Source organism: Lactuca sativa, chromosome 8 (genome assembly GCF_002870075.4).
Source record: "Lactuca sativa cultivar Salinas chromosome 8, Lsat_Salinas_v11, whole genome shotgun sequence".
Taxonomy (NCBI): domain Eukaryota; kingdom Viridiplantae; phylum Streptophyta; class Magnoliopsida; order Asterales; family Asteraceae; genus Lactuca; species Lactuca sativa.
This window is the reverse complement of record NC_056630.2, coordinates 185772164-185784986: the sequence shown is the minus strand read 5'-3', so window position 1 is coordinate 185784986 and position 12823 is coordinate 185772164. Positions and strand designations below refer to the sequence as shown.

At 38.1% G+C, this 12823-nt stretch overlaps 1 protein-coding gene and 1 long non-coding RNA gene across 2 annotated transcripts; both read left to right on the top strand.

Annotated features, from left to right (window-relative positions):
- Positions 1 to 648: 648 nt before the first annotated feature.
- On the top strand, positions 649 to 978 carry LOC111911831 (secreted RxLR effector protein 161-like). The gene has a single exon (XM_023907574.1). It carries the CDS (start codon positions 649 to 651, stop codon positions 976 to 978), a length of 330 nt encoding a protein of 109 aa, XP_023763342.1.
- Positions 979 to 3669: 2691 nt separating this feature from the next.
- Positions 3670 to 7063, top strand: LOC122195565 (uncharacterized). The gene is made up of 3 exons (XR_006185927.2): positions 3670 to 4999; positions 5115 to 6276; positions 6354 to 7063. It is a non-coding gene; the product is annotated as an uncharacterized LOC122195565 (long non-coding RNA).
- Positions 7064 to 12823: the final 5760 nt, after the last annotated feature.

Here is a 12823-nt window from a genome sequence, read left to right as displayed (position 1 = left end):
TATATATATATATATATATATATATATATATATATATATATATGTATTAATCCAATAAAAAATAATACAATAAGAAAGAAGCTAAAAAAGAATTAATTAAAAGAGTTAATTAACAATAATTCAATAAAATGAAAATGAAAAATTGCATAATTGGTGCTTGTAGTTTGGTAAAAGTATAAAACTGCAGAAATTGTCCATGAGGTAAATCCGTCATTCGCCAAAACTTAACAACCAAGCTGTTAAACTTAACGAAGTAGGGACAAAAACCACAACAAACACCAAATAGGAACCTTTTTTGCTAATAAACTTTTTTTGGACCTTACCTAAAGAAATTAACAAACCACAGGGACCATTTTTGCAATTTTGTCTTTTATAATTACAGGTGACTTGGATATGGTCAGTCAACTCAAAAAAAATCCGAGCACCCATTTCCACATGAAGGAATTGGGAAGACTGAGACATTTCCTTGGACTTGAACTGAGTTATGATGATGAAGGCATAGTTTTGCATCAACTGAAGTACTGTATTGATTTGTTGAAAAGGTTCAGAACGTGAGAATGTAAAGCTGTAGTGACACCCATGGATACTAATGCTAAACTGTATGAACAATCAGGAAGTAAGATAGAATATGCAACACTATATAGAAAAATGGCGGGGAGCCTGATTTATCTCACCTTGACACAACCAGATATGTCATTTGCAGTTGGCGTGTTAAGCCGGTTTATGCAGAATCCGGGAAAGCCTCATATTGGAGTTCCAAGCAGAGTATTAAGGTACATCAAAGCTATCCTCAACTATAGTCTTCAGTTCATGAGGGAACCATATTGCAAATTGATAGCTTTTTGCAATGCCGATTATGCTGGTGACTTGAACACAAGAAGTTCAACAGCTGGTTATGTATTCATGCTTGGGTCCAACATCATATCATGGACTAAAAAGCATCAACTTACTGTGTCTTTATCCACAACGGAAGCATAATATAGAGTTGCTGCCATGACAGCTCAAGAGTGTATCTGCCTTGTTCAACTGTTGAAGAATCTAAACTAGGAAGTTGATTACATCAATCTACTTTTATGTGACAATATGTCCTCCATCAAACTAGCTGAGAATCCTACCTTTCATGCGTGTACCAAGCATAATGAAGTTCACTACCACTTCATTAGAGAATGTCTTAATAAGCGAAATAGACTTGCAATATTTGAAGGCAACTGAGCAAGACAACTGAGCAGGTTGCAGATATCCTAACTAAGAGTCTAGCAAGTGAAAAGCTTAGTGAATTCAACAACATGATAGGTATTGTAGAAGTTGATGTTGAGATGGAATATTAAATGTGCAACATCTAAATTCAAGCAGGTAGCTCACATGCTTGCCATTATCCTTGCTTTAGTTTATGTTTATTTTAATTTGTCTAGTATTTTTTTTTAGTTGAATTAGTCTAGATAGTGGGCAGTTGTCCAATTGCATTTCCTTTTTTCTAGGTATTAGTATTGTAGTAGCAGTTTTCTTTTTTAGTTTTGCCTTATATGGCTTCCTTTGTAATCCGTTTCTTTTTAAGTTAATCAGAATACACAAGTGTGTGTTAACTGTCTGTTTCCTTCTTCATTGCTTTGATGTGTTCCCTTGTTGTGTACTAGGAGGATTGTCTTCATCAGGTCAACATTTGTATGTTATGTTAGCATCTTTAGTTGATTTAAAGCAAAAAAGGCAAGTATTTTTTATATATAAAAGCAAAATACGTTTTTATATAATATGTTATTACGTTCTTACAATTTTAAAATATGCTTTTACGTTATGTTAACATTTTTAGTTTATTTTAGGTATACTTGTCGTTTTGCTTTAAATCAACTAAAGTCGTTAACATAACGTAAAATTATATTTTAAGATTATAACAACGTGATAACATATTACACGAAAATGTATTTTGACGTTATGTTAACATATTTGGTTTATTTACATATACTTGACATTTTCCTTAAATAAATTAAAGAAGTTAATATAACGTAAAAGTATATTTTATGATCATAACAACGTAATAACATATTATACGGAAACGTATTTTTGCTTTTACATAAAAAAAAAAGCACTTGTCGTATTGCTTTAAAAAATTAAAGACGTTAATATAAGTATATTTTAAGATTATAACAACGTAATAACATATTACATGAAAATATATTTTTAAATACATTAAAAAAACACATTTTATGTAAAATAAATACGTAAAAACACTTTTTTTACGAGAAAGCAATTTTTATTTTATGAAAACGTGAATATATGTATTAGGATCATAGCAACGTAATAACATATTATACCAAAACAATTTTTAAAATACATAAAAAATAATTTATGTAAAATAAATACATAAAAGAAAATATAAATTGTTTGTAATTTTTTTTTAACAATACAATAAAATTATATTTTGTTTAATTAAAAAAAGTTTTATGTAAAAATATATTTTTTGTAATTTATTTTTTATTTATGTTCTTACTGTTTTACATAATATATATTAGTTTTTGGAAATATAAACCAAGTCTAGTGGCTTAAGGCTTTCGTTACGAGGGGAAGGGGGAGAAGGTCTCCATCCTCCATGTATTTTCTAGCATTTCTTATATTTAAAGACAAATTACAAAAATGGTCTCTATGGTTTACCTAATATCACGAATTTTGTCTCTGCTATACTTAAAAAGACTAAAAGACTAAAAGACTAAAATACGCTCACCTTGCATTTCTTATATATTAAGACAAATTACAAAAATAGTCCCTATGGTTTACCTAATATCACGAATTCAGTCCATGATATACTTAAAAAGACTGAAATACCCTCACATACCTAGCATGTGATATGTCTTAAGGACGTGAGTAAAAAGGACCTTCCATACAAGTTTTGCAAACCACAAGGACCATTTGCATCAGAAAACATAACATGGAATGCCTTTTATATTTTAAGACAAATTACATAAAATGGTCCTTATGGTTTACCTAATATCATTAATATAGTACCTATTATACTTAAAAAAGACTAAAATAACCTTACATGCCTAGCACGTGATATGTGGTAAGGGCGTGAGTAAAAAGGCCCTTCCATGCAAGTTTTCCAAACTATAAGTATAAAACCATGTTTCGAGTCGTTCCAAGTTCGGGGCCGTGACCCGAATATCAATTATCATTAAGGCTTTGGGCCTTGGGGAAGAAAATGTTTAGACCCATTTGGATGTATGTTCTGGAAAGCAATGATAGAATGATAAATAAATACAATTTATTTTTCAATTTATCTCATATATATGATTGTTTTTTGCTTTTTAATTAAATCTTGTTGGACCCCATCCTATCATCATCATACCCTCGTGTATAAATATCTTTTCAATGTTGCAAAATATATTTCTGAATATTATTTAATATTAATCTTCTATAAATAGTATTATTATAAATGGTTAAAAAATAATATATTATAAAAAAATTCAATAATAATATAATATGTAAGATGTCATTTTCTGTAATTTTACATGTATGAACAAAATTCGCCAAAAATTAAAAAGCAATTTATCAGCTTATCATTTGTTGATGATAAATCCAAGTTGCCAAGTGGTGTTCCCTTATGATTATTTTCAAAAATAACATTATCTTTATGAGGTTGAAAAGTGTAATCCAGTCATATTGCCCTTCTATGTCCAAGGTAGGGGGATCTTATTCTTAAGGTCCATTTTATTGTCTGTAGTATCTAATTTTCTTTTCTTTCTCAGGTCCTGATAATAAGCATATCCATAGAGGGGAAAAGAAAAATAAGGAATGATAATAAGTATTGTCATTTGTTGTTGCAGGTGGTGTAACCCCAATTCAAGCTACTGGGGCCATTTCACCTACACCAAATATGCATGTTTGTTCTATATCAGTGGTGTCCAATTGTCTTTTCTCTTTACTGCATCTAAACTATTAGGAGTAATTAATTTTCTGGTTCTTTTGAGGAGTAATTTTGTGATCCTGCTTTCATGTATACCTCAACCCTAATCCAGAGAAGCATCGGCTCTTTTTTTTATTAACAATTGGAAATAAGAAATGCAGACGTCCCTCATTTATTCTATTCCAGCTAATTAATCTATTTAGTCCTCAATAGAAAACACAGGTCCTTTTTTTGGAACGAAACCTTTTATAAAACAAAAGAAAAGCTGCAAGTAGGTTGAGAGAGACTTGCCTAAAAAGGGCTGATTCAATACCAGAAATATAATGACATGGGCAGATTTACTCCCCTGCACCTTGTGCACCAAGGCAAAGAAACAGAAGAACAGGAAAGAAAGATGAGAGGGATGAACAGGGGACAAGAAACTGGAAACAGAGGATAATATACTTGGAGCCTAAGTATTAATTGCTGGAAAAAACTTGGTTCTTAATTAAATACAAAGAAATGTCATACCTTATTCATACTAAGTCTAAAAGATTCCTACTCATACACAAAAACTGGAAGAAAAACTATTAAATAAAAAAACTTCCGAAAATACCCTGGATCTTATTTTCTGAATTAACCCAACAGTTAATACAAACGCTCATGAACTGCAGGTTCATCAATGTTCGATGTTAAGGAGCAATAATTAATCTCATTAATTTACCTATTAAAATTTGGAAACGGAAAATATTTTAGAATTAACTGTGTACCTTTAGAAAATTAGTTTATACTCGAAGAGTCTTTTAATTACGGGGATGATAAATTAAACTATACCAGTTTAGAAAGTAATCTCCTGAGGGTAATTGAAAAGCGGACAGATCACCACCAATAATATGTTTCCACGACTTGTAATAACTCAAAGGATCTTCTTCATTATTGTCCTTTTCAGTATTATACACTGGACTGATTGCACACTCTCTTACCATTACTCCCACATATTCTAATATTGTAACACAAATTTCATCACCAATTTTAATCTCATTGTCCTCAAACATCCAATGACTTAACCATACTATATCTTCATCAGTTTCTCCGACAGCATACATTTGACCATAATACGTCCAGGTGCGATTTGTTGTCACGTTCTGTACTTTCATCCTTAAATGACTTTCCTTTTTTGTGCCTGAAAGTGTATGCACAAAGCTTATATTTATTCCTTGTATTGTTTTATTCATTGAAGACGATGGCATGGCTATTGATATTGATATTGATGAACCCTTGTTTTTATGAGGCAACCAATCTGGAACTGCTTTCCCAGGAAAACATGTGGTAAATATTTCAAATTCATAAACCATCTGCAATTAAAACATTAGATTGTATGAATTTTACGCATATTAGTGTGTGTGTGTGTTTGTGAGATCCATAGAAACAGAGAAGAAGAAAGAGTACCTGAACTGGGAGTTTCTTTGCACCCCGAAACCATCTGTATAAATCCCATATCCGCATCTTCTGATCTTTCACATGTTGTAAATTTGTCCAGCCCAAGCTACATAATATCTTCTCATCAATTTGTGCTATAGCTTCAATTTTTATTATGCCTTCAATTTCGGCCAATGACTCCGAATAATTGTAATACACTTGTAGTGGGGCTGACATTTCTTGAGGGAATGTTATTTTAATAAGTGACAAACACTTTCCGGTAGACAAAGATTTAATTGTAGGTGGAGGGCACAATACCGACTTCAACATCCAACATTCTCCAACATCAAGTAACTCAAGTCTGCTAAGGCTTCTCACACAATCAGGCAGGGAATCATAGATGCAACTGAAGTCATTTGGAAAGGATTCATTAGATAAATTATTGCCCTTAAGCAACAAGGTTACTAGTGAAGGTAGCAAAAATGATTTTCCACTTTTTGGTAAAAATTCTCCAACAGAAGAGGAAGATGCATATGACTCGATATCCTTCATCCACATTAGAAATCCACTAGCACCTAAGCAACCTTCTAATGATATACTTCTAACATTCTTTAACTTGCTGATGCTAATTGGAACATTACTAAGCTTACTGCATTTGCTAATGTCAAGAATAACAAGGCTATCACATCCACCAATTGACTCACACACATGAACTAAGCTTTTACAGCTTCTAAGAATCAACCTCTCAAGTGCAGGTAGCGCAGAGAAGCCTTCAACTCTAACAAGATTGCAATAACTCAGATTAAGAATCTTCAATGACCTAAGAAGCTGTTGCATTGGATATCCTCTCATCAAGAATATTATAACCAAGATATTAACAGTCTAAAAATTGAAGTAAAAGCTTTAGTTTCATACCTTCGGCTTCTTCCAAAGCTGTGTCAGATTACTGTAAGACATGTCAAGAGAAACCAATTTTTTCATTGGTAAGTCTGAAGGTATGAATGTTAAATGGAATCCATGCATGCACAACCATCTTAAACCTTTTGGAAAATTCTTGTAGGATCCGTCCATTTTTACATTATTGAGTTGGAGCCGCTTATCCATCTTTCTTAATGCATCTGTTCTCAATTCGACTTTTTTGCAATGAGAAGACGAAAGCATTAGTAGAAGCCGAGCAAAAAACGACAAAATTCTTAAAAAGAACTCATAGACAATCTGGATTGGTTGAGCAGCTCTAAAACTCGTGTTCACATCATCATTTTGGAAGCTATGCTCTGTCACACTACTTGATCTAGACAATAGCTCCTTTGTCAATAGAGTCATGTCAAGGATAAGACCTTGAATTCTTTGGGTACCCTATCAAAAAGAAAATTACAACAAGCATTCATTGTTATATAGATGATAAAGCTAACTAATACTCATGGTGACTATGTTGTATTAGTGTATTACCTTGTCACTTTTTAACAAATCGAGAGACTCCTCATGTTTCCATACACGACTACACTTCCATGGCTTATTGTTATGACCCGGGATCTAGACCTCGTGACAGGACCAGTGCTAGTGCCTGAAAAAGCCGTGAACTCCCCTGTAACCTAGCCTCCTGTTTGCAGGAGACTAAACTAAGCTATTAACACAATATTACTCTATTAATTGTTTTCAAATTCCAGCATATCTTATTTCATGAATGACTACCCTTTAAATAGGGATAAACAAAAGACTCAAATCAGGAAACAAAGACTTCTAAAATCGACTCAAATAATAAAAGATCCTAGTTACCAAAATTAAAAACGAAAACAAGATAACTTCCTAGAATATAAAATACTTATTATCTATTAACTTAAAGACCTATCAAGTATGATTCATAACATTACTCCCTTCCTTTGCATTGAGCTTGTCCGCAAGCTCAAAACATGAGTACGTGTTGGTAAAAACAACACGATCATCCCAAGTAACATCTTCTTCATCCTCCAACATGATACCAAACAGTTTCACACACTTATGGCCGATCGAGAACATCTCATCACAGTTAAAGCATAATCCTTTTGCTCGCCTTTCTGCCATCTCTGTAGCCGTAAGCCGTTTCAAAGCCGGGTTCCGCACTTTAGATTTCACTGTTCCGGCTCCACCACCTGCTGACTCTCGGTTTTTGCTTCCTGTCGAGGGTTGATTCCCAGTTAATAGAGGTGCTCCAAAACTCCTTGGTTGTCCCTCCTCCGCGATTTTGAACTCAATCTGTCTGGCTAGGTTCATAGCATAGTATAGTGTGGTGGGTCTAGCAAACTCTACTTCATAACGGATAGCATTAGTCAAACCTACACAAAAATGCCAAATGCTTTGCTCCGGAGTCACACCCATCGTTCGCCCTAGCAGCAACTCAAAGCCTTCACAATAGTCATCTACCGTACCTGTTTGCCTTAATCGAGTTAACTCGCCTAACGGGTTCATGCTCATCGGGGGTCCAAATCTAATTTTGCACTCTTCTGAGAACTCAAACCAATTCAAGCGGGTCTTCATTCTTTGCAGGTTATGGTACCACCCACTAGCCCGACCTTGTAGTGAAAAGGTGGCCTGCCTAACCCAAGCTTCAGTAGGGGTCTGTTGTTCTTCAAAGAAGTATTCACATCTTTGAAGCCATTCGACTGGATTACCCTTCCCATCATATGTGGGAAACTCCATCTTGGCGAATCTCGGTACTCTTCCCCCACGGTATCCCATATCTTCCGTCTCTTCCCAGTTTTTTGGTGCCCCCTGATCCATTTTGTTTGACCCTTCTGGTTTGAGGGAGTCCTAGTGGTGTCTGAAAGTTTGGTGTTCACCTGTCCGCCATGATTCAAAATCCTTGCTTGATCCTCTTCCTTCTCCTTCCTGAATCAAACCCTTACCTCTTCTAGCGAAGCCTCCTTGGTATGAAAACTTACTGTTTGGATTGGCACCAAAGGTGGCGCCACATCCTCTTCCACGCACCTGTTCCGATGGGTCATCAAATCTATCAGACTCGAACATCTTGTCCATGCTCTCATCTTCTTCTTCTTGTCTGTTGGATTTGTTTTGGGTTAGGGTTTGCAATCTCTCTTCCATCGCTGCTTGCATGGTCTGCAAGGCTGTCATAGTCGCCTTTAAATCATTGGTACTTGTCTTCAAATCATTGTTGCTTTGTGTTTGTTGGATCATGAACGCTTCTGTTAAGTTATAAAACAAACTTGAAGATCGATTAGATCTTTGTAACAGGTATTGCAATGAACACAAAACAATAAATAAGACAAGTGTCGATCAAAATATGTCGAATGATTAGATCAAACAATCCTCAGCAGAGCTCGACTAAGAACTTCCGCTGTAGAGGACTTTAGGGTTACAAGAACGATAATAATAAACTTGCTGAATAATGCTCTGATCGTTCTATTCTATCGTTAACCTTTAAGATGCATGCAAGCACCTATATTTATACTAAACCCTACTAAACTCACGGATGGACAGGCCCATACCGGAGATACAAAATGGACTAGCTAACGAGCCCAATAGACGCAATACTTTATACAAAACACGACCCAACAATCTCCCCCTTTGCGTCAAATTGGAGCGAGACTACTTCTTCTTCTTGCTTGGGCCAGCAGCGGGAACTTTCTTCGTAGTATCAAACAGACGTGAGATTAGCGCGAGAATAGTCTGTCTGAACCGAATGTACCATTGAATCATGTCATCAAAGTACTTGACATCATCCGCTGTGTTCTGCTTGCATCTGTGGATGATCCCCAAAACGTGCTCTAAACAGGTAGTGGTATAGAGGTGTTTGTCAGCCAAGGCGAAAATACATTTCTGTCCTTCGTTCCTTGTAAACATGACCGAATTCCTCCTCGAGTCAATTTTACCCATATGCATTTGGTTGAGATCACTGGCAGAGCCAACAGGAGAGATTGTAGGTTTCTTCTTAAATACGCTCACAATCTCCTGATCCATCAGTGCAACTTCCATGATGTAGCACACGAGCATCCTCTTGAAATGGTCGATGATCGGACCGTATTCAGCTTCGTTGGTGAGTAGGATGTTGTGCAAGATAATCCAATCATGGGGATTAAGGTTGGGAAGATCTGCAAGGGAAATAGCATGTTCGGTTTTGGCAGATCCCCGAAGTACCTTGAACCGAATGTTGATGAAGTTCCCTTCACTATACGGCTTCAAGACCCGAACGTTGACAATTTTCTGAGCGCTCCAAGTCTGATATTGGGGTTGAGCAGCCTTCAGATAAAAATTGATTAAGTCCCGATCAACCTGTGGATGAGGATGAGGGAATTCTGCAACGTTGGAGAAGGCATGAAAGATAAACGCCTTTCGGGTCAGTGGCATGTCGAACTGTGACTCGACAGTGTTGGAACAATCTAAAGAGATTACAGGTTCCAACCACAAGATACTCGGTGTGTCAATTGCTTCTTTAATCATCCTCTCGAGAGTCCAAGCAGGAAAAAGAGTTTTCCTACTCTCAAGAAGGTCGTGGGCTTCCTTCTGTTTTCGTTCGGCTTCTTCAGCCTCTCTAGCCACACGAGCACTGATATCAGCATCATTGTTTCGACTTTTTCGCTTCAACAATTCAGCGATTGTCTCTTTATCTTCATCCTCTTCCTCCTCAACAATCTTTTTGCCTTTGTCTTTCATACCGGAACCGGAGGCTTGGCCTACTGGAGGAGGTTCAGTTGTATGAGTTGCTTTTGAGGTTGGAGGTGGTTGAGACATTGATTCCTTCTCTCCCCTTGTTTCGGAATGGACACGAAATCAAGTAGCCCTTCGATTTTGCTGAGTAGGGCAAGGGCGGGAGCGAGCTTCTCTGCAAGGTCACGCCTCACAGTATAGTTAAGAATAGGATCATGTGCTTCGAGGATGTTGGAGATGGCAGAGTGGACATCCGAAACACACGACTTTATCACCTCCCTTTCAGACCGAAGAGAGTCAATCTCCTATTGAGAGTTGGAGAGTTGAACGCTCTTGACCTTCAGAGCGGTGGTCTTCCTGGCTAGAACATCCATAAGAGAGTTCTCGGCAGCCAAATCTTCTTGTAGCTTGGAGAGACGCTCTTCAATGGTTGTATTAAAGGCTGAGTTGTCGTCAGAAATTGTTTGACGAAGAGAAGCGAAGGACTTCAACTCAGTTGAGACTGACGTTGCCAACTGGTGGACAATAGGTTCCAGCGTAGTCTTGGCAGCATTGGCACTCTCCTGTAAAGACTTTAACAGGGAAGAGGCATCAGTAAATAGTTTATCGACTTTTTCGGTCGCAGCCTGACAGGCTTTTGTAGAGGCATCGATGGCGGTGGTTGCAGAAGCAAGGGAATCTTGCTGAGCTTTGGAGAAAGCGTCAACAATCTTCTGAACTGCATCTTCGGAAAGGGATGACTGGGAAGTGGAAGAGGAGGCGATGAGCGAGTCAATTTTGTCATCAAGCTCCTTGAGATGTCTTTTGGTTACAGGAGCGTCGTCATCGTCATCACTCTGTACTTGAAACGGGCTATAGTAGACTGAGTCAAACGTCATATTCTCCCCGCCAAGGAGTGGTTCTTCTCCCTCTGAAGCATGACCAGGAGAAGGTGGTGGTGGTGAAGCTGGTAGTGCAGTAGTATGGGTAGGTTCGGGTTGGGTTGTTTCAGGTGTAGGTGTAGGTTCGGGTGCTTTTGTGGTTTCGGGTGCTTTTGTGGTTTCGGGTGCTGGAGTGGATTTTGGTGCATCAGTATGAACCCCCGTATTAGATACGTTGGCTCTAACATCTGCAGTGGTTGTTATGGTTGCGTCGGTGAATATTGGTGGTGGTATTGGGATGGAAGTGGGTGGTATTGGAGTAGTGGAAGTTATGGGGGGAATAGAAATAGGAATGGTTTTAGGTGGTGAGGAAATAGGAGAAGTAGAGACATGAACTTCAGGGGTTGGAGATCTGGGTGGAGTGTTGCCACGTGGAGAGTCATCAGAACCTGAACTCTCACCCTCAGATTCGCTTGAGGAGGAAGCGATAACAAGATTTCGCCTCGGCTGAGTTTTTCTTCTCTTCTGCTGCGGAGACTGAGCAGCCTTGGTGGGTTTCCTCTTCCTTGGAGACAGGACTTTTGCCCCTTTGGCCACCTGTTTCCCTTTATCAACCTTCTTGCCTCTTGGAGCAGGCTTGTCGGCGTCATGTATTGACTTCAGCATCTCCGGAGTAAGATCCTTCGGACCAGAACGCTTGAATTCCTTGTATGTCCTGATAATCTGGCTATCAGCAGGAACATCCCCATACATGGTTTCCGGAATAGAACCGTTGAACGGAAACTTTGAAGCATCCGATACAATGATCTTCGTGGTATGGAAGGTACCAATCGAAGACATTGGAGCACCAGCGACAATGTGGATGTGGTACTTGTCCATCACCCATTTCGTGATAAGAGTCCAGAACCTAGCATACGAAGTCTCTGAATGTCTGGAAGTAGAGGAGAGACTCTGGATGAGTTGTTGCCATAGAACAGACCCATAATCCATGTTGATGCCATTATAGATCCCATACATGATGGAGAGAAATAAACGACTGGCTCCATCAGACCCAGCACTTCTTTCGGATAACCCCTTGAAGAGAACAGTGAACATCCCATTCCACTGTGGAGGTAGGCACGACTTCTTGAACTTCGTCACCGTAGTAAGCACCTCCGTGTAGCCCATGTTGTAGAACATGTTGAACAAATGACCCATTGGAATCGTTTCAGGGTTAACCCTCGAAGAATCAGGTTCAAACCCTAACAACAAGCAAAACCTTTGCTTTGAAATTGACGCCTTGTGCTCAAAGACATCAAAGAAGATTCTGTCGACGACCTTGTAGTAGTGAGCGGTCGCAAAGATCTGTGACAAGAACTCCATCGGAACAGTTTCAGCCCTGGTAAGTGCAGGAGCAATTGGAGAGAACTCCAGACACTCAATGATAGGGAACATGAATGTGTCGTAAGCATGAGGGGTTAAATCAATGATTAAGCTTTGTTGTGGGCGAATGGGCAAAATGTGGGATGTTGCGTGAACGGAGGAAGAATCTGCCATTGCGTTGAAGAAAGTGGAGAAGATGATGAACAGTGAAGGATTAAGGATTTCTTGCTCTCTGGGAATTTTAATTGCAGTAAAGAGGTAAACGATGGATTATGTTGCCTTTTATACTGGGGGTTAAGGAGAGAGAAAGATCTTCCCAAATCTTCGATTGAAAAACGAAGGGTTTTTCGGAGTTGACTGATGCGTGACAGTTGGGGTTGCCGATGATCACGCATGAGAGAGAATGTCAGGCCCCTAATAACACGCCTTCCCATCAGGCGCCGTTTGGAGACTAAACGGTTCAGATTCGCACCCTTCCCTTTTGCGCCGTTTGAAATCAAATCGATTAGACTCCCGCCTGAGTCATCATGTCGTCATCTTATCCCTTTAAATTGTAACGACATTTTCTTTTTAAAAAAAATGCTCCCACATGGATTAAAATCAACCACAGCCTTTAATCAACCGCTAATCCAATTAAAATGTCTTGTAATTAATAGAACCTGAATTT